This window comes from Podarcis bocagei (genome assembly GCF_964188305.1).
Source record: "Podarcis bocagei genome assembly, chromosome: 1".
NCBI lineage: Eukaryota > Metazoa > Chordata > Lepidosauria > Squamata > Lacertidae > Podarcis > Podarcis bocagei.
In genome coordinates this window covers 73,894,557-73,919,027 of record NC_138125.1, presented here as the reverse complement: position 1 = coordinate 73,919,027, position 24,471 = coordinate 73,894,557, and the positions used below count along the sequence as shown (strand labels likewise).

The 24,471-nt window shown below is 39.1% G+C and overlaps 1 protein-coding gene across 14 annotated transcripts in view; it reads left to right on the top strand.

Annotated features, from left to right (window-relative positions):
• SOX6 (SRY-box transcription factor 6) overlaps nucleotides 1-24,471 on the top strand; it is a 449,606-nt gene that overhangs the window by 261,392 nt on the left and 163,743 nt on the right. For all 14 annotated transcript variants that reach the window (XM_081204706.1, XM_081204709.1, XM_081204708.1 and 11 more), the window contains one exon: nucleotides 3,287-3,376. In XM_081204706.1, the coding sequence (XP_081060832.1) occupies nucleotides 3,287-3,376 (90 nt within the window). The remainder of the gene's footprint in view (nucleotides 1-3,286; nucleotides 3,377-24,471) is intronic.

Genomic DNA, 24,471 nt, shown 5'->3' with positions numbered 1-24,471 from the left:
TCACAAGAAAAGGAAAACGTTGACAGCTACGATTTTACCAGTACTGTTACACACCACCCTAATCTCCATGAGTGGTACAAGATTCCAGGGGTTCTAGGCACTTACCCAGGGTTTGTTTTTCCTTTTGGGAATAAGACACAGCGACTGTGGTATCTTTATTATATGTGGTTTTATTTATGCAGATATACAACCTGCACCTAGATGGAGGGATTGCAGAACATTCACATCCTGTGAGGATCTGGCTTCCCCGCTGAGGGCAGCATTGGATTCAAAGGAGGGGGGGGGGAAGCCATCCTCTGTGTCTCTTTGTTTCAGCCTGTCATCCCCAGCTCATTTGGAGTTCTGCCCCTTCTTCTCCTTCTGATTACTGAGTCCAAGGACCTCCGTCACGCTCATTCAGCTCATTTAGAGCTGAAACCCTCAACTTGGCCTTTGCTCACTAGCACCCAGGGAAGAAGGCCCCCGCCCCCATTTGCCTGGTTGTGATGGTTTCCTTGATGGGCCATCACTGCCCTTTGTCCCCTGCTAATGTCCCATCCAGTTAACTCTGCTGAGCTGGCTTGGCTCATTAGCATAGCTAAATCCAGGGGCTTTCCACATTGGGCAAAATTAATCAAAGCTTAATCAGTTCTCACTTTTACTAAATCATGACACATTTAGGAGGGTCTAGCCCCCCTCAACTCATCACAGTATTCTTCTTATTAATACAGTGGTACCTCGCAAGACGAATGCCTCGCAAGACGAAAAACGCGCAAGACGAAAGAGTTTTCCGTTTTTTGAGTCGTTCCGCAAGACGAATTTCCCTATGGGCTTGCTTCGCAAGACAAAACGTCTTGCGAGTTCTTGCGAGTTTGTTTCCTTTTTCTTAAAGCCCCTAAGCCACTAAGCCGTTAATAGCCGCTAAGCCGTTAATAGCCACTAAGCCGCTAATAGCCATGCTTTGCAAGACGAAAAAACCGCAAGACGAAGAGACTTGCGGAATGGATTAATTTCGTCTTGCGAGGCACCACTGTAATTTCATTTATAGACTGCCCTTTGTTAATGGCCACAAACAATTTACAATACATTAAAAAGTGATCAGTGACCTGTACAGTTAGAGAAACCATACTACACAGCATTTCAAACTGTAACCATTTTCAATTCATAGTAATCAGGATAACACCAAATTACTATAAATTATAAATAACTATAAAGTACTAATTGTTATTAACACAATGATAATTTCTATATAGATACCAACCCAGAGTTCTCTCAGCATTCCATTTTTTGCATACCACTAATGCATGAGGGCCTTTCCACATTTACTGCAATGGACCCCCCAGCTCCTTTTAAATAAACAGGGAAGCCCTTGTGGCCAGGGATGCTTTGCTCCTGTAGGAATGGACAGAAATGGTCGGCTGTAGGAACCCAGCTCTAAATATATTGGGCTTTATTTATTTATTTTTGTGGAACTAATGCTCCCTCCATTGTGTCCAGCATCTTGAAAAATGCTCACACATTCTTTAGAGATTATGTAAGGTGTAACTTTTGGTCGTTTGTGCTTAGCAGAAACTCGAAAATGTTCAGTCTGCCTGGAACATACTTTTTCCCAACTGTTTATCAAGTCCCATTGATTTAATTGGACCATCTGTTTTATTTCCTCTGGATTGCTCCCTTGACACTCCTACTGGATTTTGTAATTTCTTCTCCTAATCAAACTATGGTGTATCCAATGTTAGCCATACTCGAGAGTAGACCCTTGAAATCCATAGACTTAATAAGTACCTTAAGACTCTTTATTCCAGTGGTCTACTAACATTGGATCTAATCCTCTGTGTACATATAGAAACTTACAAATTCAAAGTGGAGAAGGACAGGTTCTTGATTTGTTTGACAACAGATAATCTTTGGGTTAGGCAACTATGCATTTTTCAGGTTGCTCCTTCCCAGCACTGCAGTTTTAGCAGAACCTACACTTTCTTCATATTATTTCTGTTTTCTGAGATTTCAGATCTTGCCTAACCTCAAAGATTTGGATTGTTCTTTCATTGGCCACAACATGATATAGGGCGATATATCACAGCTGAGCTGTCAAGATGTTTTCAGACATTTTCCATTTGTTGATAAAAGAAAAGAAAGCTTTGTTTTGTATATGTTATCAAGAGAAGAGAGCTAGCTAGCTAAATAAATAAATAAATAAATAAATAAATAAATATTCATTGCCATTCGTGTGTGTGTGTTTAATGCATCTCTATTTATATAAGTTTTTAAAATACAACTGCATAAAAGGTGCCTTAAAAATCAGGCATATCTTTTTGTTCCTTGATTCATTTTGCTCTAATACTGTATTGTCATAAACGGGGCAAATGCATCCTACTTTAAATATTTTATTGTTAACTTTCTGTAAATATCAATATAAAGCCAGCGTTCTTCGTTTTTGGCAGGGCACAAGAGATGCAGCTTTTTAAACTGATGATATCACAGAAAAGGACAAATTATAATGTTCTATTGATAATTGGTGGTTATTTGTTGATTCTTCTATTATCTGGCCAAAACTCATAAAAATAATAAAGGCTTGTAATTGTTAAAATTAAATTATTTGTTTTATTGTGTATCAAGTATTTTAATGCTGTCTATTACAACTTAGTGCTTCTTAATTTTGCTCTTTTTTGAAAGGATATAATTAGTATATTGGCTTTCCCTACTAAAATATTACTTGGGGGTGCAGGGATGCATAAGCTGTGCTGTCCTTCCAAAGACACTTCTACAGTGTTGCAACCAAAACTTGTATAAAGGTTGTACTGTAACTTTTATTGTGATAAAATGGCAACACGTAACCCTTGGGATTTGTCCACACTGGAGCAAAATGTGGATTCACATCAGTGTGTCTCCCTGTTAACATAGGGGCATTCATATGACATCTTCCCCCATCACAGTGTTTTCCCAGACCTTTCCTCCTTTATATGTGGGATTTATTGATCCTTCAGTAATTCAAATCAGTGGGGGGGGGGTGCATTTTAAGTGGGTAAGGCCAGGTCCAGGGACAATACAGCTGTACCTCAGAAGTCAAACAAAATCCATTCTGGAAGTCCGTTCGACTTCCAAAACGTTCGGAAACCAAAGCATGGCTTCTGATTGGATGCAAGTACAACGGCAGCAGATGGTATGACGCGGAAGTTGTGCAGGAAGTTAGATTGTTCAATGCAAAATACTTATTTTATTGTGCAGCAGCTTAAAATATCTGCATGTTGATTTCACAAACTTTTAAGTTTTTATTAACACTTTCTCTCCCCTCTTGTTTTCATAGATTCATCTTGTGTAGAAAAGTTACTTTCTAAAGACTGGAAGGAGAAAATGGAAAGATTAAACACAAGTGAACTCCTTGGAGAAATTAAAGGTATAGTATAAATTAGACATCGTATTTTATTTTGAAAAGCAGATTTTTTTACTAGTGCAAAAAGTCCTACTGATGATTACCCCCGACTTTCCAAGAATACTAATAGGACTTCTCTGCGTGTGGTGAAGTAAATAGCTTTTTAGTGAGGAGGCTGCTCTGGAACTATGGATTTTGTGTTCAGGCAGGTTTCATTTTTTGGATCAGGTCTGTCTCAGATTCATTGAACTCTGCAAAGTTGAGTTATGTTCTTACGCCTGCATTGGCTTTCTGGTTGGTACACATTGCATAGGAGTGTCCTATGATGTATAATATACACAGGTGGCCGCCTCCTATAGTGAACATGGAGGCAAGGAATTTCCTGAGAAAAAGTTCCTTGTATCCTAGGATAAAGCTCTCCAATGTTCCCTTTTGTATACTATAGTTCGCAACCACAAACATGGAACCATGCTTCCTAGTTGTTTCCTTGGGCTACCGCTCTCAATCAGTGTATGTATGTTTTAGTTATTAAGATATTTATACACCATCTGTTATGTGGACATTTTAAGGTGGTGTTCAGCAGTACAATAAAATTCATATAGAAACACAATTAAATACAAGTCCAGTGAAGCAGCAAAATAATACTTAAATTTCTAACAGAGACTAGCATCAATAGATTGGAAAGGTCTTGGAGAGCAATTAAGTTTTTAGCATGCACCAGAATTGTAATCTGGATCTTCTGGATCAAGATTAAGGACAGCCCCACCTAGAGCATACATATTATAGTAAATGAGTATTGAGATTACCAAGCCATGGGTGCTGTGGCAAGGCTAACTGTCCAGGAATGGCCATGCTGTAGAATACATGTACTCCAGGACAGTCTGTTAGTGATTCTGAACAGCATTTAATTAAGAAAACATTGCTTAGTGTTTTGTTTGAAAATGTAGGGATTTGTCAGGTTTTACTACTTAATTGTGTTTGTGTTGTGTAGTTATTCTTTCCTCCTTCCCAGAATCACTGATTGTTCACAGTGGAGCTGTGAAGCAACATTGTAAGACGGAAACAAGTTAGGTGATTGTGGAGGGGGTGGGTAGAGAATCTCAATAGCAAGAAACAAAGGTGTGGTTTTGTGAGGAAGAGCTGCTCTTTGCACTGACTGTTACTGGGGAGTTCTCTGCTTTATCAGACAGAAGGCGTTGTTCTTAAGGATAAATGAAGCACATACTCTCCCTTTGAAAAAGTGGCCTGCAATATCAGTTATGGGGAAGGATGCCAGGAAAAAAGGAAAAAGGCAGCCAAGCTCTTCTGTGCCTGTGTGTTTGCTATGCCAACCTTGTTTACCAAAACAAAGAGATGTGAAAATATTAGTCCTAGTACAAGACATATAGTGGAAGGTGCATTTTTTGGCCTTAAGGTAGATGTTTAATTGCCTTGATCTTATTTAAAATTAGATTCTATATCTGTTTATAACAGAGTTGATAAGACAAACATTGGATGAAAATTGCTTCTCTACTCCCTGGACACAATTAATTTTATTTTGCATGTAGTACTTGCAGGCAGTTCACCACAATGCTTTTCTGCATGCATCCTAGTGAAATTAGTTGAAGCTGCTTGCTGGCTTATTTATTTGAGTGCAATGTTTATCATCTTTTGGACATAAGCAACAATTCCTGAACACTCTGGGTTACTTTCCAGTGGACAGAGCTGGTGATCCTTATGAGGCCCTGTCTCTCTGTAGCACAGCAAGATGCAGAGGGCCATAGATATGATCACTCCGAGCATCATCTACAAGACTGTGGAGCATATTCATCCTCCTGGTATACTGGGGAGGTATGTGCTATGAAGCAGGCTGGATGATGGCTAAAGTGGCAAAAGCCTTATTGGGAAGACAACCAAGCACATGTTATAGCACATAACCATGCCTGCTGCGTGGTGATGAATGTAGCAAAGAATCCCAACATCTACTGCCATCATGTCAGCTCAACAGAACTTCTTAGGGGTGGTCCATAGACTGGTGTCACCCAGGATTTTTTTCAGCTGGAACTCACCAGAACTCAGTTCCAGCACCTCTCAGGTGAGCGCCAATGCCATTATAAGAGAACAAGGGACATGTTCATGGTGAGCTCCGGCACCTCTTTTTCTAGACCAAAAGCACTTGTGTCACTTATATTAGTGGATGGAGCCTGAGACATCTCAGAGGGTTCAGTGAGGTTTCTAATGCTCCATCAAGCCTTGTTTTGTGGGATCAGTTTCAGTTTTTGCAGCCTAAAGAGGTTAACAAGATGGTTGTGAGTATGCACCCACTGATGCTACTTCTTGGCTCCTTGCCCTTATGGCAGATTAAATCTAGGTGGGGCAGGAGGATAACTGGTTGAGTTCATATTTGCATGAAGAGGTGGTGCATGCAACCTTGAAGGTATAGTAATGTAGCCACTTCTGGAAAAAAAGCCCACCCTGGACCTGATTGTGTTTAACAGAGTACTCAATATGCACCCACACTGTCCTTGATCTGTATCAAGTTTCATGCTGATGACTTGTGATAGGTTGTTTGTGGGGGCAAATGGCATGACATATAACTCCGTGTTTACAGGATTTGCTCTGGCTGCCAATCTGCGACTGTGCTAAGTTCAAGGTTTTGGTATATAAGACCATATAGAGATCAGCCCTTCAAAGGTTAAAAGATCAAAATTTCATTGGGCTAGTGCTCCCAAATTGCTCCCATCCAATATTAGTGAATGGAAAATGACTTATTTAGAAATATCTCCAGCAGTAATTTTACATGCAAAATCTTCCTTCCTTCCTTCCTTCCTTCCTTCCTTCCTTCCTTCCTTCCTTCCTTCCTTCCTTCCTTCCTGTGTGTATACCTTATGTAAATAAAATATCGAGGTATACAATGACAGTGATTTAAAGCCCCACCCCCATTTTCCAACTTTCCCAGTTAACTATCAGAAAGCATGGTGCCCCTTATTACCAAAAATAGCCTGTTTTTAGTTTTGTTTCACATGTCAACATAAATCTCTTACTTAGCAGAGTCCTCAAAGCATCGCACTATTGTTCCACTGAAATAGCCTCCAGTGGTTTCTCTCAAAATACAGGGTCTTTGAAGATCAAATAAAGGAGGCCAGTCCATACACAACATAAGCAGTTAGTTATGCTATCTCCAAGAGTCATGATGGTTCTAGCAGCCTTGTAGATAGAAGGCTTCTGGGTCACAATCTAGTGGGTGAAGTGTTCTGGTTTCCATTTCTAGAGGAGTGTACTACTGGAACATAATCTATATTTACACACATTGTGGCTTAAATGTCACATGCAGTCTTTCTTTGTACAGTATGCTCTATTTTTGGATAGACATTGACGGATGTGCATAGCTTTACCCACTACAGAAAAGCATTTGCATTGTATGACTCTTTGACTTGCGCATAATTCTTTAATTCCCCGTGCAAAGATCTTCTTCTTTGATAAATTAAAGTGAGTTCAAAGCTTTTGTTTGTAATTCCGGTGTCCCAAGAATAATTAGCAAACAGAGAGGCCTGTGCTAGTTTCAAGATTTTAAGAGCTGGATAAGCGTTGACCTGCTGCATAAGAGATTTCCACTATAAAATACACTGTGCATATTCCTTTATCTGTATCAAGTTTCATGCTGATAGCTTGTGATAGAAATAGCTGTTACTCTCTTCAGAGAAGAGAATTGTGAGGAAAGATGGAGTATATGTTGTAATTGTGATAGGAGTAGGATTGGTATCCATTCTGTGAAGGTTGTGCTACTACGTTGCTGCTAGAAGTGCTGCCTCTTGCTTTCAGAGGAAGGCATAAAGTGGGATAATTGGTATTACAGTTGTATTAGGAATTCAGAAAGAGAAAAATGTAGGTTAGCTGTCAGAGGTTCAGCAAGCATGATAACAAGAATACACAGGAACTCTGTGAGCAATAGAAGGCTGAAAAGATTACCGTATTAGTTTTCTTTACAGTTTATTTGAGATGCATTGAGATTATTTCTCTAATAGTGCCAAAATCCCTTTTGGCAAGTCACAAGTGTATACCGCAGCCTACTTTATAAATATATATGGCTTATATATCACAGGAGCACCCATAGGTTTTTAATTATGCCACTTTGTACGGTTGTAGACATTTCAAAGCTCCCCTTTGTGCTCTCTGTTATAAACGTCTTTTCCTTCTTTTGAAGTCTACATGATATACATATGAGCAATTAAAAACACAGCTCAGGGTTGGAGACACAAGGTCTTCTTAATTAAAACTCAAACAAAAGCTACAAGCAAAGCCCCCCTCACTCTATGATTAAGGTCTAAAGTGTTACAATATATTAGAATCATTGTTAACTGCTAGGGTTTAAAAAATCAATATACAGGAAAAAGATCAGTTGGTTCCAATTAGAGAAATCAATGTAAATACGAAACAGAGGGGAGAAACCCTTAAACCCAGTAGCAGGTCCTGATTAGTAATATACTACAGGGCATAAAATTATTTTTAGTAATGAATTTATTAAAGTGACCACATAGAATAAAATGCTTAATTTTCCATAGTACTGATATGCAGTGTAAGTATGTTTTAAATATATTGTTTATTGGCTGTTTATTGTATATAGGAAGAAAAAAAAATGAGACTCCAATATTTCTACAACTAAGCATATTTAAGTGCATAACTCCCCCCTCCCCCGCCTTGAAATCAGTAAAAGTGCTTAACTCTGGGTGGATCATGTATTAAACATGCAATGAAACTTTTTACTCATGGCCGGCCACTAAGATTTCTGTTTCTCATGAGACTACTGTTTGTGTGAAGTGTCTCGAATGCATACCCCCCCCCAAAAAAGAGGTGTCAGGGTTGGAGCAGAAACAAGTCAGCACTAAGTCACCAATGTCAGTGAAATTAAATCCTTATTCAAGTAAACCTAAATACAGTTCAGGCCTAGTGGTCTCAGCAATCCTTCCTGGTAGGTCTTGCCCCGATGACAAAGTTGTGAGGACTGAAGGTCCCTGTCTTCCCACCCCTCTCTAAGGCTCCTCACGTGTCCCCCCCCCCAGTCTGCACACAGCTGATCTGTGTTCTGCTCTTTTCATTTTTTCTGCATGTTCTCAGAGACTGGGGGGGGGGGAGAGCTGGTAGCAGCAGGAGGCGAAGACTCCCTGAATTCTTCAGAAGCCTCTTGACCCCCTTCCTCTGCAGCCTATGTTTCAGCCTCAGAGTCTGAACTATACTCTGGCACAGACTCTTCTTGCTCACTAAACCCTGTTGCTCCTCCAGCTCCCCCCCCCCCAGTCTTCTCCCTCTGACCACCTATCGTTATCCCACCACCAATCCCCTTGCTATTGAGCCTTCTTCCCCTGGGGGTTCAGCTGGCGGTTCTCCAGCTGGTGCCCCCCAGCACTCCTCTGCACCCAGCCAGTCCATGGCATGAGGTAGCATGTCTTGTGCCCCTCCTGTAATTGTGCCATGACAGTGACTATCTTGCATGCAAACAGATAAACCATATATTTTCACTCATAAAGTTATCCCAGGATTAGATAAAAATAAATAAATATTTCGTAGGTCTCTAATTTTAGAATTTTATATAACCCTCTTCAGAAACTGTGGTGTTCAGATCCCCTCACCCCAAGACAACTCTAAATTCTAGCTCATTGAGCTGACAGTAATGAGCAAGCTTGCTCAGGCCAAACAAGTAAATTACTTCAAGTAACAAACAGCTTTGCAGAACGCACCTTTAGCAGAACAGTTGTCAGTATCTTGAATTGTAGCTACAAATTCCAGTCATAGCATGAGACGTACCTCATTCTGAAGTTCATTCATAGTAACAGAGTTAGCCAGGCCCAACAGGCCATAAAAACAATAAGTACGAAATGGATTGCAAACAAAAGAAGCTGAAGAAGAACATACATTTACATGTGAACCACTCTATGTCTCATTGTTCAGTCTTTGTCCTGAACAATATAGTAAAAAGACATGTCCGGAAACTGATTTTCATAATATTGGTAAATTATGAGGCATTGGTTTTTTAAAAGAAATTATTCAATGCTGTTATGCTCCAGATTTCTTTCTTTATTTCTTTTTTTAAAATTCAGGTGGCAAAACTAGAGAAATTCTATGTCTGAGACCACAGAAACAGCAGAGAGATTTCAAAATGGCTTGATGTGCTAAGGCAATGGTTCTCAAAGGGTGCAGTGTGGCACACTGGTGTGGCAGGAGAGGATGGCAAGTGTGGGAAGATTCAAGGATGATCAATATTATATTTTGGGAATGACTCATGCAGCTGCATTGTTTTAGAGTTTCTAGATGTCCCATGATCATATTATAAAGTAGTTGTGTTCTATGTTATAAATCAAGCACTGCTAGCAGTTGTTTTTTTGTTCTTCAATGTATTTCTTGAAGGACCTTACATAATAATCACAGGGTCTGGAATGGTTCAAATGGGGAGAGGCAGTCCTTGAGGTATTGCGGTCCTGAGCTATTTAATGTTTTAAAGCTATTTAATATTTTTTTTAGCTATTTATTTAAGGCTTGATAGGTCAAAACCACCACTTTGAAATGGGCCTGAAAACTAATTGGCAGTCAGTGCCGTTGGGCCAGGATCAGTGCAGTATGCTCAAACAGTCTTGCCTCACTGAACAACCTGGCTGCTGAATTTTGCAGTTTCCAAACTGTCTCCAGAGGCAGCCCTACATAAAACTAGGGTTGCCATATTTCAAACAGTGAATATCCGGAGAGAAACGTTGATGAGCTCCCTCAGCGGGAGTGTAATCCCATCAAAAGCAGGTGACCTCTCATCCATCTGGTCTAGGGAATCCACTAACAGTGCCTCAATCTTCTCTAGATTGAGCTTGAGTTTGTTGGCTCTCATCTAGTCCATTACTAAAGCAATACAATGGTTCAGCACATCCACTGCCTCACTGGCAGATGTAAAGATGAAGTAGATCTGTGTGTCATCAGCATATTGCTGACAATATACTCCAAAACTCCAGATGATCCCACTCAGTGGTTTCATGTAGATGTTAAATAGCACAGAGGATAAAATTGAACCCTGAGGAACTCCACATTGAAGGCTCCATATGGGTGAAGAGCACTCCCCAAGGATCACCCTCTGGGAACAACCATCCAAGAAAGACCAGAACCACCACAAAGTGGTCTGACCAACCTGCAACTCAGACAGCCACTCCAGAAGACTACCATGGTTGGTAATGAAAGCCACTGAGAGGTCGTGGAGAATTAACAGGGACACATTTCCTCGGTCTCTCTCCCAACGGGGTCGTTATACAAAGTGACCAAAGCAGTTTTGGTGCCAACACCAGGCCTGAATCCCAATGGAAATGGAGCTAGAAAATCAGGTTCTTCCAAGAGCTTCTGGATCTGGTCTGCAGCCACCCACTTTGAACATACCTAGTTCAAAGAAACTGAAGAAACCTCTTTTATTATCCCATCCAAGTCTCATGACAGATCAGGGATTTGGATTGTGTCCTACAGTATCATATTTGTTTCGCAAGTAGGTCTCCATTGCTTTATATCCTTCATTTTCTTTGATGAACATTGTGGCAACTCAGGTCGGATGGGAGGAAATTTGGCCACATTTCCAAGCAAACTGATCTAATTTTTACCTCCTGCACTAATGCACTGATTCTTCAGATTTCACACCTCCACATTTTGTGATACAGTTCTTGGCTCAAGAAATGTACCAAACTATGTTAAAAAATACTTTAGAATGAAATGCATACTTTAGAAATGCATACATTAGATAAAATAGTTATTTAAAAATATTTGTATGAATATGCACGGATAAGTAAATGACTTGGCCAGAAACAACAAATCTTAGGAGACAAAACATAATTATTCAAATCAAACATAATAATAATAATAATACACCCAACAGAAAACATTATTATATTTATGTAATTATGTAATTAATTAAAAACAGTTTGATGCAAAAATCTATTAAAAAAATTCAAGGCAGTTCACAGCAATCTAAAATACAAAATTATTAAAGTCAAATTCACAAACTTTGTTCATTCACTGATTCAGATATGAAATGGATAGTAAAATGAGTGATAAGGAGCAGAACCTTTCCTTAGTTTGCAGGTCAGTTCTTGTTATGAAGATGTTTCAGAGCATAAACATTTATAAAATGCATGAAGTAAACTACTTCACAGATATATGACCTCAGCCCAGTACAGGTTCCACCAGAGTTGGCATTTTATGAACGAGGTTCTCAAAAGAAGCAAATATAAAACATGATTGCATATATAGTTGTTTTTAAAAGCATTGCTTTATGCTACCTATTAATGCTGAATATGTGTACAGTATTCTGAGAAAATCAGGTCAATTTTTTATGTACCAAGTTATGATCTACATATTAAATCTTATTGGATGGAGGAGCTTGAAAATGGCTTGCCGTGTGATGGATTCTCCATGCAGCTCTGTGACAGGTATCATGGCGACTCACATGATTGTTCTTGTTGGTAGGGAGAGTTTGCCCACCAGTGTGAGTAGGTCAGGTAGAAAACTCCACTTCCCATCAATGATCCATATGGCAGTGCATGCTACACGTTATATGGCTGCTGTAGCAAATCTTGTATGCAAAGGCTGATGTCTTTGCCTGATGAACCTAAGATGTAAATTTACTCTGAATATTCAGGTTCTTATCCAGTCTGTCACATTTATATTAGGGAAGCTTGCTATCTTGGTATAGTAAGCATAGGGAATCTTGTGGTGCTGGGATCCATTACACTAATTTGTGTTTGCCTATAGGGCAATGGAAAGGCCTGTTGGACATGGAGAGGCAATGATGGATAACCTTCTAATATGATTTACTATATGGCTTCAGCGGTTTTTGATTTATCCTCATAATAATGTGCATAACAATTCTTGCAGAGGTATAGAGCAATCTGCCATCTGCTTTAAAATGTTGCATTATAGATTGAACTAAGTGATCAGCTAGCTTGCTTATGTTTAGAACAAATTGTAATGCCTATTAAGATTTGTTTAAATAGGTTTCCATCACAACAGGTGCACAATTATTTTATGAGTAAAATATTATAAGCTTTCTAAATTAGCCAGGGCAAAATGCAAGTTGCCTGATTAAATAATCAAATCTGATGCTTAAAATGCACCTGATTTCGACAGGAATTTTAAGATGTGAAGTTCCAATCTATTGGCAGGTTTTTTTCTTCCACTCTGTAGAAACTGATTGTTTGTAGCAAGCAAGTGGCAGCTTGCAGAATAACTGGTTAGGTGTGTTTTACATAATTTGCCTTACATTATACCCGGTTGGCGGGGGGGGGGGAGAGAACACTAAAAAGCTGCTAATAATAGGCTGTACCAGGGGAAGCGTTATAGTCTGTGTTAAAAATATGAGTACATCATGCAAAATAGTGTTCCATATTCTGCTAGGAGAGATAACTGTATGAAACCTATGTAATTCAGTATTGGATTCTGCATTATTCTGTACATAACAGGATATGGAAACAAATTTCTAAGTCACACACACCCATTATGTCTAGAACTTGCTACATAAGTGTGCACATATATTCTTAGACTTATTTGGCCCACCCATTTGATCCCTGCACCCCTTTTGTGGTTGGTGAGAGCCAGTGTGGTGTAGTGGTTAAGAGCGGTAGACTCCGAATCTGGGGAACCGGGTTCGCGTCTCCGCGTCTCCGCTCCTCCACATGCAGCTGCTGGGTGACCTTGGGCCAGTCACACTTCCTTGAAGTCTCTCAGCCCCACTCACCTCACAGAGTGTTTGTTGTGGGGGAGGAAGGGAAAGGAGAATGTTAGCCGCTTTGAGACTCCTTAAAGGGAGTGAAAGGCGGGATATCAAATCCAAACTCTTCTTCTTCTTCTTCTGGTGGACTGTGTGGGTGGGATATACCTATTTAGGGACATATTGTATACATGTGCACGCTCTATCAAATAACACAGTGAATAAATGTGTACAAGTAACAAATTTGCTTCCATTTTCAGAAATGCCTGCAGCTTACATGCCAGGCAGGTGTGTGATGCAATCTGCAACATGTGTTAGGTGTTTTCTTCCTGTTGTTTTTGCATGGGAAAAGCCTTCTGAATGTAAAGTGCAATACACAATTGCACCAGATACTGTACAGTTGGAGGCAAATTTTCATCAGGCACATTTATTGTGTAGCTTGGTTGTACAAGGTGGCTATTCCACAGCTGGGCTGGAACTTAATTTATTTCTCAGATACAATCCCCATGGATGGAAATTAAAAATTATCAAGGCACTTTCAGCTATCAGTTTAGACTGTTACTTGAACTGATGGCAGTACAAATTAGCATTATCTGAGAAAAGCGGCACCAAATTTCAGAATCAGTTGTTGGGACTGCTAGTAATCAATAAGGCTGTCTTCCACCGATGGTACATTGCTAACAGGAAAAGAAAGTTTTGTGTGTGATGGCAATCACAGGTGCATAGAAAGCCACGTCATACTTGGTTAAAATATTTCTCCATCTAGCCCAGAGTTGTGGCTGCATTCGGATGTAATTCCAAAGCCTGATTTAGCACTACAAGAAGAAGTCTATGTCAGCCTCAGGCTCATGTACTCTCTCTTCCCCTCTCCTTCAGCATGACTGTGAGAAGATGTAAAGCTTTCACTTCATTTGTGATCTAACTGCAGTTTAGTGTTTTTCTGAACTATAAATTGTGGTTAATCTTAATTATGGTTAATTGAAAAAAGACAGCTTCGTAAACTATGGTTTGAAGTTGGCTTGGCTCAGCTAAGCAAAACGAAGATAAACCACAGTTAGTCCAAGTTTGAGTGACATAACAAGCTGCATTTAATCTAAAATAGAAGTGAAATGTTCTGAATTAACTCTTGCAGCCCAGCGGAGAGAGTTGTATACACCCACAAAATTGGTCAGACTTTACTGGTGGCAGCTCTCCAGGAGAGCAGCAAAGAGGTCTTTCGCATCATCTACTTGATCCTTTTAATGGAGATGCCAGAGATTGAACCTGGAAGCTTCTGCATGTAAAACATATGCTGTTGGCACTGAGCTATAGTCTCTTCCCTCTGTTTTGATAACTGCAAAATACTAAGCCTTCCTTAGTGTACGCTTGAAATACATTCATGCACATTATCTGTACAGATTACATGGAGGTAACTGCTTGTTTTCAAATCCCTGCCTGTTTGTCAATCAGGAACTGCAAGTGAAACAAGATAGGAGATTTCACATTTTTTTAAAATGAAAACAAAAACAACAGCCCACAAAGTCAGAGACAGAATCTGGAAGAACTCCAAGCCACAAAAATTAGGGATCGAGCAAGGAGAGAACAAAAAAAACTGTAAATGCTGGGTTCTGCCTCTGCATATGTTGAATTTAAATAATTGTGTTGATGCATCAGTAATAGTAATTACTCATAAAAATTAGGGTCCTTATTTTGGGCAGCAATATATTTAAGTAGAGGTGAAATTAGATGCAATTTATATTAATTAGGGATAATACGAACATTATGTGAGTGGTTGACATTTCCATTATTTTGAAAGCATGCCACAGTATCTGAAGATGCTTCTTTAACATGACTTTGAAAAGCTGTAGATTGACATGTGCCCCTAGAGTGTTCAATATCACAATAAAAGATCACACAGTTCTAAACTCTTTGAAAACCATTTATAGGCAAGTTTCACCTTACGATTCAATTAAGGGATTTTGAAGCTTATTTTACTCCTTATTGGGGGGGGGGAGACTTTAGTTTTATCTGGACAATGGCTTGCATTCTTGAATAACTACAGAAAACAGCTTTCCCTGTTCTAAGAGAGACAGCAGTGGGAGTAACATGTTGTGGAATGTCAAAAAGGGATGACAGGTCAGCCAATTGGTGTTTTCACATTTAGCTTGACAGTATCAAGGAAACACAAAATGTTATTAAAGCTGTAATCTAAATACACTTACTTGGGAATAAGCCCCACTGAGCATGGTTGGTCTTATTTATTACTTAGTTGCTGTATTCATTATTTTGTTCACTTCATTTGGTAGCTGTGCAATAACTATTGCGCATAAAAAAGTAATAATTCATCAGCTTTCCTCTGGAACACAACTCGATTCTTCCCTGCCATGTTCCAAATTGGAACCCATTCTGGAAGTATGAAGTAAAATCTGGGGCAGAATCTTCCTGAAATAGATTACATTACCATCCCTAAACAGGAGCTACTAATGGAGAAAAAGCCAGGAACTGCACTTGGGTGTCCACACAAGTGTCTTCATGCCTCTAAATGAGTTGGATATTTAAATATTATTGAGCTGGAATTACCACACTGCCCTAAAGTCTACCCTTGAAGTACAACATTTATTTATTTATTTGCAGTGTCAGCTAGTTTATGTGCGTAGGAAAGTATTGATGCTACAGCTGCTTGGTGACATACGGTGTTACTTTCAAGGCTACTATGTTTTGGGAAAACTTGCATCCAGAGACCACAAGTTTCTCCATCAAAACATACCATATATGTTGTAGAACAAGGGAATCTACAAGCAGGCATTGAGCTTCAAAAATCGATTGGAGAAGGTTTCACAGGGATTAGTAGCTTATAGGCTGATGACCCTACTGGTAAATTTCCCATAGAAATCTGCTTTATTTTAACAACAAAGAACTGGAACCACATGAGAGTAAAAGTAAAAGAGAAAAAGAGAGAGGCTGTGGGAGGTCTCCTCAATAAACTCCCAAATAAGAGAAATAGGAGCTGCTAAAATGTGGTAAAAAACAACAACAATGTTCTGTTTTCTACCAGGTGTCTGCTTTATTCCATCATAGCTGTTGCAGAAACATTTTGATGTAAAATTAAGTTAAGGCTACATAATTCAAAAAGTGTATTACAGTGTGGCTGCTGAAACTTTCAGCTTGACTAGTGTAAGTTACTCTTAAATAGATTTGCTTTGGATATTCTTTAATTTACCTTGCTTGACTGAGAAAATGTAACTTGTAGGCCACGTGATTCACTCACCCTCGACCCTTAATGTTTGAAAATTCTTACGGAGCTGCCTTATATTGCATTATTGATCTATCTAAGACCCCTTCCTTGCATTAGTGGTGCTTACTGCCATAAGTTCAAGGGTTTCTCAATAGGAAGCAAAGCCTCTTATATTATCTCCTATTTCTTTGTGTGGTCTCTGCTTGCATTGGGGAGATGCTCTTGACATAAGGCCAATGTGGTCAAGAAGACCCAAGATGCCTTTTCCAGACCTTGCCAAATTTTAAACAATGTTGAATCTTTTCAGTGACTCATACGTATATTTGGCTGTTGGGGATTGCATTTGTTGGATAGAATAAGACATCATGCTAATATAATGTGGTCTGAGACAAAGATCTGTTTTATTCTGACTCTACATAAGTGGTTTGATTTCAGATCAGTTAAGGAGAGTAGAGAAAAACTTAAACTTTGTTGATTACCAGCTGCTTAGAGACATCTGGCTAAGCATATTCATGCCTGTGGTTGAAAATATAATTAGACCAGAACCTAGTAGGAACATGGGTGGAACTATGGTCTGGAAAATGTAGGCCATCTCTTTTATGTGCCTGCTGATTGTGATTTTGGAATTTTTGCTACACGGTTAAGAACCTTGGTCTCTTTTCTTGCAACATGACCTTCAAAGCACAAACAGACTAGCAAATGATTGTGGCTTAAATTTCTGGTGTGTTTGTTCATTCCAGCTATATGATCTTTGTATGTTTCTAGAACTGTTTCTAGAATTTCTTTCTCTTAGGAACTTGAGATGACACATAGCTGGTTAAGAGCATTTGGCTATGTTTTTAACTTGATGGTGATTGTGGCTTAGGACTGATTTATGTATGACCTTTCTTTTTGCCTCCCTACATCAAATATAAAACTCACACAGGGGGAGCAATTCAAGTCAGTGGTCATCTGAGTGCTCTGTTATGTGTTTATTAATTAATATTTTTTGTTTGAACTAATCCAACAAGTTCTGTGCTTCTTATGATAAGTTCTTAGTTAAAATGAGAAAAAACCCATCAGTTCTAAAACGCTTTAGCTGTCAATGAAAGATCATTCCGTTTAAGTAAAATTACACTCACAGAAGGGGTATGGGTGATTAGCCTTTAAGTCAATGTGGGCTGAACATTGGGATGAAATGAAAAAATGAACATGTTGAGAGCTGCAGTTCTCAAAACTGCCTTCCAAAAGATTTCCCTATTAGTTCTTCTGCAGTTTTTTTAATCATTTCCCAGAATTTCCATTTAATTTTTTAAAACAAACAAACCAACTTAGGAGTCACAAAAAGCTTTTGGTGTTACTTAATCACAGCAGGAGACCTGCAGGTGTGATAAGTAATTTTTTTAAAAAATAAATAAAATGGAAATACTTCTACTGAAACATGCAGGTATAGGGTGGTATACAAATTTGATAAATAATTAAATAATACTAATACTAATGGGAAATTTGGGGGGACCTGAGGGGAGGGGGCAGCAAAAAAATAAATAAAAATGGCATCACAGTGGAAAACCAATGGGATCAGTCCACACAATAATAATTATTCTTATTTTAAAAAGTTTTTTTCTTTAAAAAGGGGGCACATTTTGGGGGTTCTTAGAGGGCCTTGGTCTCTGGACGATATAAAATGTTCTTGTGCAGGACTTTGAAGTTCAGGATCAGAGAAGCTGGAGAGAACTGCTAGTGCTTTAATGATCAATGCTATTTCCCATAGGCTGCATTGTGATTTCTGTTTTACATGGCACCTAATTCCTCCTATTAACAGTGTCATCCTGTAATGTCTACTCATTCTCAAGAAAATGTGTCTTGCAGCCTTCATCAACCTTGTGTCCCCCAGGGGCCCATAGAGTAGTATTTCAAAATACCTGGAGGGTACCACATTGGGGACGGCCTGGTGTTTAGGACTGCAACTTTAATGGTTGTTTTCTTCTCACACATATAAAAAGATTTGTAATAAATTGTCTCCTCGAGTAAATAATGGGAAGTTTCCTCTGGACCATTTTTTATGATAGGCAGGGTATGCAAATCTCTTTAGTTTTGCAGTAAATTTCACTTCTTCATTACGTACTGTACTTATAACCAGAGGCAATAAAAAACAGCAACCTTCAGAGGCAAATATAAGTTTTTCACTGATGTTCATATTTGTAAGACATGAAAGGTGGTCATGTAATTAGCATCAAAATTAATATTTATCATTAAAGTATATAAATCTTGCAGTACTATCGTATAGTACTCATATTTATATTTCAGACATTTCAAAGGAGATAGAGACTAATAACGGATAATCGGGTCGACATGGAAGTGCCTTGCTGAATAAGGAACTTATAAGCCACTGTGAAAGATAAGCTACTCTATAAGGATATGTGTAATACAAGTATAAATGAACGGCTGAGGAAAGAACTGAGGTGGCAGGAGCTAGATTCATGTTGCACATGGATCTGTTGGAAGGTAATACATCTATAACAATGTGACGGCAGGCTTATGATGTCTCATTGTACTATTTTTTAAAAAACCCAGTCCAATGAGTATACCAGATTCATATTCTAGTTATGCAACCTTTGTTACAGGCATAGGTGACAACACAGATAATGACACAAACAACATTTGGATTAAACCGACCACTTTTGTGGGGAGAAATGCTGCTTCATTTTCTAGCAGTGATTGAAATTTCTCAAACTATTGCTAGTCAAGTATAAACTGGCCATCAATAGGTGTACATCCAGCAGTAAACCAGTGGTAGACTGCCAATGCAGTTATTCACCAAAAAAACAGTAGCCACTATATTCCAACTTGTGAAAATAATGGCTAAGAATGGAAATGGAAAGAACAAATACATTGTTCTTAATGATAGCAGATTTACACACACTCCGTTTACGCTGAAGAGAGCTTTGACATCCAGAAACCACATGTTAAAAGTTAAAACTGAATATGTAAAGCATTCAGCTGCAGTCAGCTATGAAATACATATCAGGAAATGGGGCAATTTCATAATCTGTTCTGAATTCTCTGTTTACATGGCTCCTAATCTTTGTATGCTAGTAAATAAGATCTGAGTCAAAGAACTGGTTGGTGCATCACATTAAACCATAGCTAAAAATCAAACTGTGGTTTAATGTGAATGTGCAGTGTGCTACTACTACAGACAACCTCCTGTGCTACTACTCCTGCTACACCACTGGAAACCAGCCAGTTTGTCTTGTTGTGACGTCTGAACCTGGGCTCCTGGTTGTTTCCTCAATCAAACCACAAGTAATAAGCTAAGAACACACTCTGGTTACCCCTTGTGGTTTGTTTAGAGAGGACCAAACCACATGCCTGGGTTCATGACAAGACAGACTCCAGCTTACTCTCCAGCGGTGGAAGAGGAACTTTTCAGCAGCATGCACCAACACACTCCGTGTTGACATGTGAATCTGGCCAAAGCTGACACTGGATTTTCATTCAGAACAATAAACATTGTTGGTCCATTGTCAAATAAGCAGAGGCTATACGGGCCCCCAGTTCTTTTGGCTACATCATTGGGAATTTTGACATGTAGAATATGCTTTTAGAATCCAGAATTTAGTGTAATCTGATTTACAATATGTACAGTTCATTTTTAGATGCACTTTTACCTTGCTGTTTCTTCATGTAACCCAGAACATCTGGCAAGCATTCATGTATGTGGTATCCAGTTTGGTCTTACCCAAGGCCAGATTGCATTATAAGTCTTTGAACCATCCCTTAATCATCTTCTGAGAACGTATGCAAGAAAAGGCTGTTAACTTGGTGAACAATACGTGCAGCTCATTATGAGCATTTTTACTTTAATTTTTAATTATTCAAGGGAAATGAGGAAAAGAATACATTGGTACCTGATTTGTGGAATGCCTTCCTATAGGGGTAGGAAAAGGTAAAGGGACCCCTGACCATTAGGTCCAGTCATGACTGACTCTGGGGTTGCGGCGCTCATCTCGCTTTATTGGCCGAGGGAGCCGGCGTTTGTTCGCAGACAGCTTCCGGGTCATGTGGCCAGCATTACTAAGCCGCTTCTGGCGAAACCAGAACAGCGCACGGAAACGCCATTTACCTTCCTGCCAGAGCGGTACCTATTTATCTACTTGCACTTTGACGTGCTTTCGAACTGCTAGGTTGGCAGGAACAGGGACCGAGCAATGGGAGCTCACCCCGTCATGGGGATTCGAACCGCTGACCTTCTGATCGGCAAGTCCTAGGCTCTGTGGTTTAACTCACAGCACCACCCGCGTCCCAAGCACTAATGTTGAAATTATTTTGATGACATACCAAAACTCAATTATTTGCCCAAGCATTGTAGAATTCACATTTTTGAAGCTGATTAATATACCGCCTCTGTCATTTTCATTTATGATGTTATTTATGACATTGTAGCCTATTGAATTTATTACCTTTTTTTTTTACCTTTGTATATTTTCCTGATGTCTCTGCAGTTCATATGTGGTCTGGAAGTATTTTAAATAAATAAGTGAGAATAGATATGCCACACATTATGCCACAAGTCCTGTTGCGTGTGAATCTCATTCGGTGGTAAGAAAATGAGAGCTCAGATGTAACAGCTGTAAAAATACACAAACTAATGCCTCACTTAACATTTTTTTCTATTTTTAAAAGCCTATTCTCCATTAATTAATGAGAAAAGAAACTGTGTTTGAAAACTATCAAAAAGGAAAGGAAAAGTTTAGTGAAATTCTCATGCGTGTTATACAGTGGTACCTCGGGTTAAGTACTTAATTTGTTCCGGAGGTCCGTTCTTAACCTGAAACTGTTCTTAACCTGAAGCACCACTTTAGCTAATGGGGCCTCCTGTTGCTGCCGTGCCGCCGGAGCACGATTTCTGTTCTCATCCTGAAGCAAAGTTCTTAACCTGAAGCACTATTTCTGGGTTACCGGAGTCTGTAACCTGAAGCGTATGTAACCTGAAGTGTATGTAACCCGAGGTGCCACTGTACAGAGTTTTGGGTGCTCTTAATTTACTTTTGAGGTGGCTGAGGGGTGTTTGTGAGTATGTTTTCTTTCAGACGACAAACAATCTCTCCAGTGCTCTGTACTCTGCAGCCTCCTCAGCTTCCCGTATTTCAGTTGAAGCCAACAGGAAACATGAGATAACATCTCCCATGGGACTTTTTCAAACCACAAAGTGCAGGTAGCCAGGAAGGCTGCAAAGCACTGAAAAAAATGTTTAATGGAAATAAATCCAGACACATAACAAACCTTGCCCATCTCACAGTGATAAAGTAAGGTCCTTACCCATCAAAACAATTAAGAAATGCTAAAATGACCTAAAAATGAGGCTGAAAAACAATTTTGGCACAGCATTGAACAAACATTGGCTATTGCAGCAGCTGCAGCCACATCCTAGACCTGCAGACAAGGCTTTGTAGGTTTTCATTGTAAATTCTCCCCCTGCATTTTGTAGCAAAAAAACTTAGTTGAGGCCAGCTTCCTTTCTTATCTTCAGTGAGATGAAAGGTTTTAAGAGTGCTAGTGAAGGACTGATGGTTGGCCTGTTTCTGCATCCATTTATATATTTTTTTAATTTGCCTGGTGTGTTGGAATTGTCACTGTGGGCAGGATTCAACTAGCTTGGTGTGCTAGTGGAAGCCAGTGCAAGGATTTCCACTAGCCCAATGGAGCTTTCCTGCAACTCTTTCAAAACTACTCCCGAGGGTCGGGAGAACCCTCTGGAGGAGAGGAGAGATTGTTGCAAGCAGAAATGCTTATGCTAATGGAACAATCGTATTACAGTGGTACCTCGGGTTAAGTACTTAATTTGTTCCAGAGGTCCGTTCTGAACTTGAAGTGCCACTTTAGCTAATGGGGCCTCCTGCTGCCACCGCGCTGCTGTAGCACGATTTTTCTTCTCATCCTGAAGCAAAGTTCTTAACCCGAGGTACTATTTCTGGGTTAGCAGAGTCTGTAACCTGAAGTATATGTAACCTGAAGCAAATGTAACCCGAGGTACCACTGTATTAGTATGGCATTGAGTTTTATCCTATATGTGTCTGCAGTTTTATCATTTGGTTTTATTACTGGCTTTAACTTGAGGATTCTGTTTATTTGAAATATGGTTCAGCATTGTTTGCTGCCTTGTGTTTCTTGGAAAGTAGGTAGGATATATATGAATATATTTTTTTTAAAAAAGATTGGTAATGTCATACGAGTTTTCTTGTTCTTCAAAATGCAGAAGCAGCAGAAGGCAATTGTGTTTGGGTACTTGGAGAAGTTTCACAGAGTGATGCTGTCATTTAGGCTTAGAGAGTACTCTGTCTCTGTTGTGAACTAACACATATAGAGAGCAGGTGACTTGGTGTAGTCATGTGCAGAAAAAAAGATGCCAGTACTCACCATGATGTTGTTATAGTATAAGTGCCACACTTTTAACATTTGGGGGGAAAGTGCTGGCACTGTGTATCCTTGAGTACCCCCAGAAGAAAAGCACTAGTAATGTGTAATTTGCTCTCAGCTTCAGACTTCATGCCTGTAGAATTAAGGCTCTTAATATGCAAATAATGCTGAACTTGTTGGGAGTGGAAACTGCCAACATGATGATGCATACACACATACACCCTGCCAACTATTCTTGGTCTACCAGAATAGATGCCTAAAGAGGGCTAGTTTCTTTAAGTCATGTATAGTTTTTGGATATTAATTTTGGAAAAAGATGTGTTGAGAATAGTTTTGGAAGACTCTGCAAATCGTTGCTTTTTAAGCATGGTGTTGGTACATAATGCAACAGTATTTGTTTAAGATGCTATGTGAGTTATTTTTGTATTAGCCAACATATTTTCACCTGCAATAATTTTACAGTACTCTGTAAAATCAGGACATTTCCCCCCTCCATGCCCTTTTGGGCCATGTAAGTTAATTCACCAAGTGAGCCCTCTAGATGCTGTGCATGCTTGCAGTGGATATTGCAAAACACAATTGCAGCCTTTAGACAACTTTTAATTGACTCAGGAATGGACAGTAGCATATGGATGCATCAACAATTGCTAACTGATCATGGAATAAAGGAATTCCAGTATCCTTCCCTTCTCTCTCTCTCTCTCTTTTAAATGAAAAACAGAAAAAGTCATTCAGAACTTAGTCATATTGGTTCAGCTGTTGTAACCAAAGACTGATAAGATAATAGAAGTCTTTGTGGTTGTTCTGTACTGAAATCCTTTATCTTTATGATGCACTTGGGGGCTCTTCAGAGTGGAAAGCTTTTTAAACTGCTGTTGGAGTTAAAACTCAAATTAGATGCCTGTGTACAGGAGAAGGAAGCTCTACAGACAGACAGCACAAAGTGACTTTTATCTTGGAAGCCCTTCCATTCGATTGTTACTTTCTTCTCTCTGTGTTTTTTATCCTCACTGTTTATTTTTGTTGCCTTTGTTGCCCTGTTTTGTGGCATTTAAAAAGCGACCCAATCAAACAAGGTAAATGCTAAATGGCTGGCCGCAGCCTGTGAAGTAGAAACATCACAGTCTATCTGATGTTTGCTGCAGTCCACAATATTAGACAGAATGGTTTAACCAAGTTATATGTCTGGCAATCTAAGAGGAAATACCATCGCTTTTATGTCTGGCATTGTGTTTTGCTACACACACACACACCACATACACACATTGAAGCTGAAAGGGTAATTGATTTTATTGAAATACTAAATTTCTGCCCTGGTTATTATTATTTTCTCTTTTAAAAAGTTTGAATGGTTGGTTTTGTTGCTTTCAATAGTTGATGCTCTGCAACTCTGGGGATGTGCACTCTTTTTAATGTGTCTATGACCTAATCCTCTTACTTTGTATTTTGATTTACTTTGTCAGCATTTTCCTTAATGGATTAGAAATAAAATTTCAGAATAGTGTTTGCATGTTAGATGATAAAAAAGAGGAAATACTGATTCACTTTCTTTAAAATGCCCAGGTGAAAATTTCATGTGTGTATGAAAATGTATTGGAAATGAGGAGAGATGATAATGCATGTATGAATGGTATTGAATAATATTAAGCTAAGGAAAGATAATTGGAGTCATCAATGAATTAATTATTCTGTAGTCGTTTGTTTCACTCATATCTATATTGATTAACAAAAAAGGCAGAAATTATTGCACATTCCACATCTGGGCTGCTCTACAGTATCTGTATTACTTATTTGTTACATTCA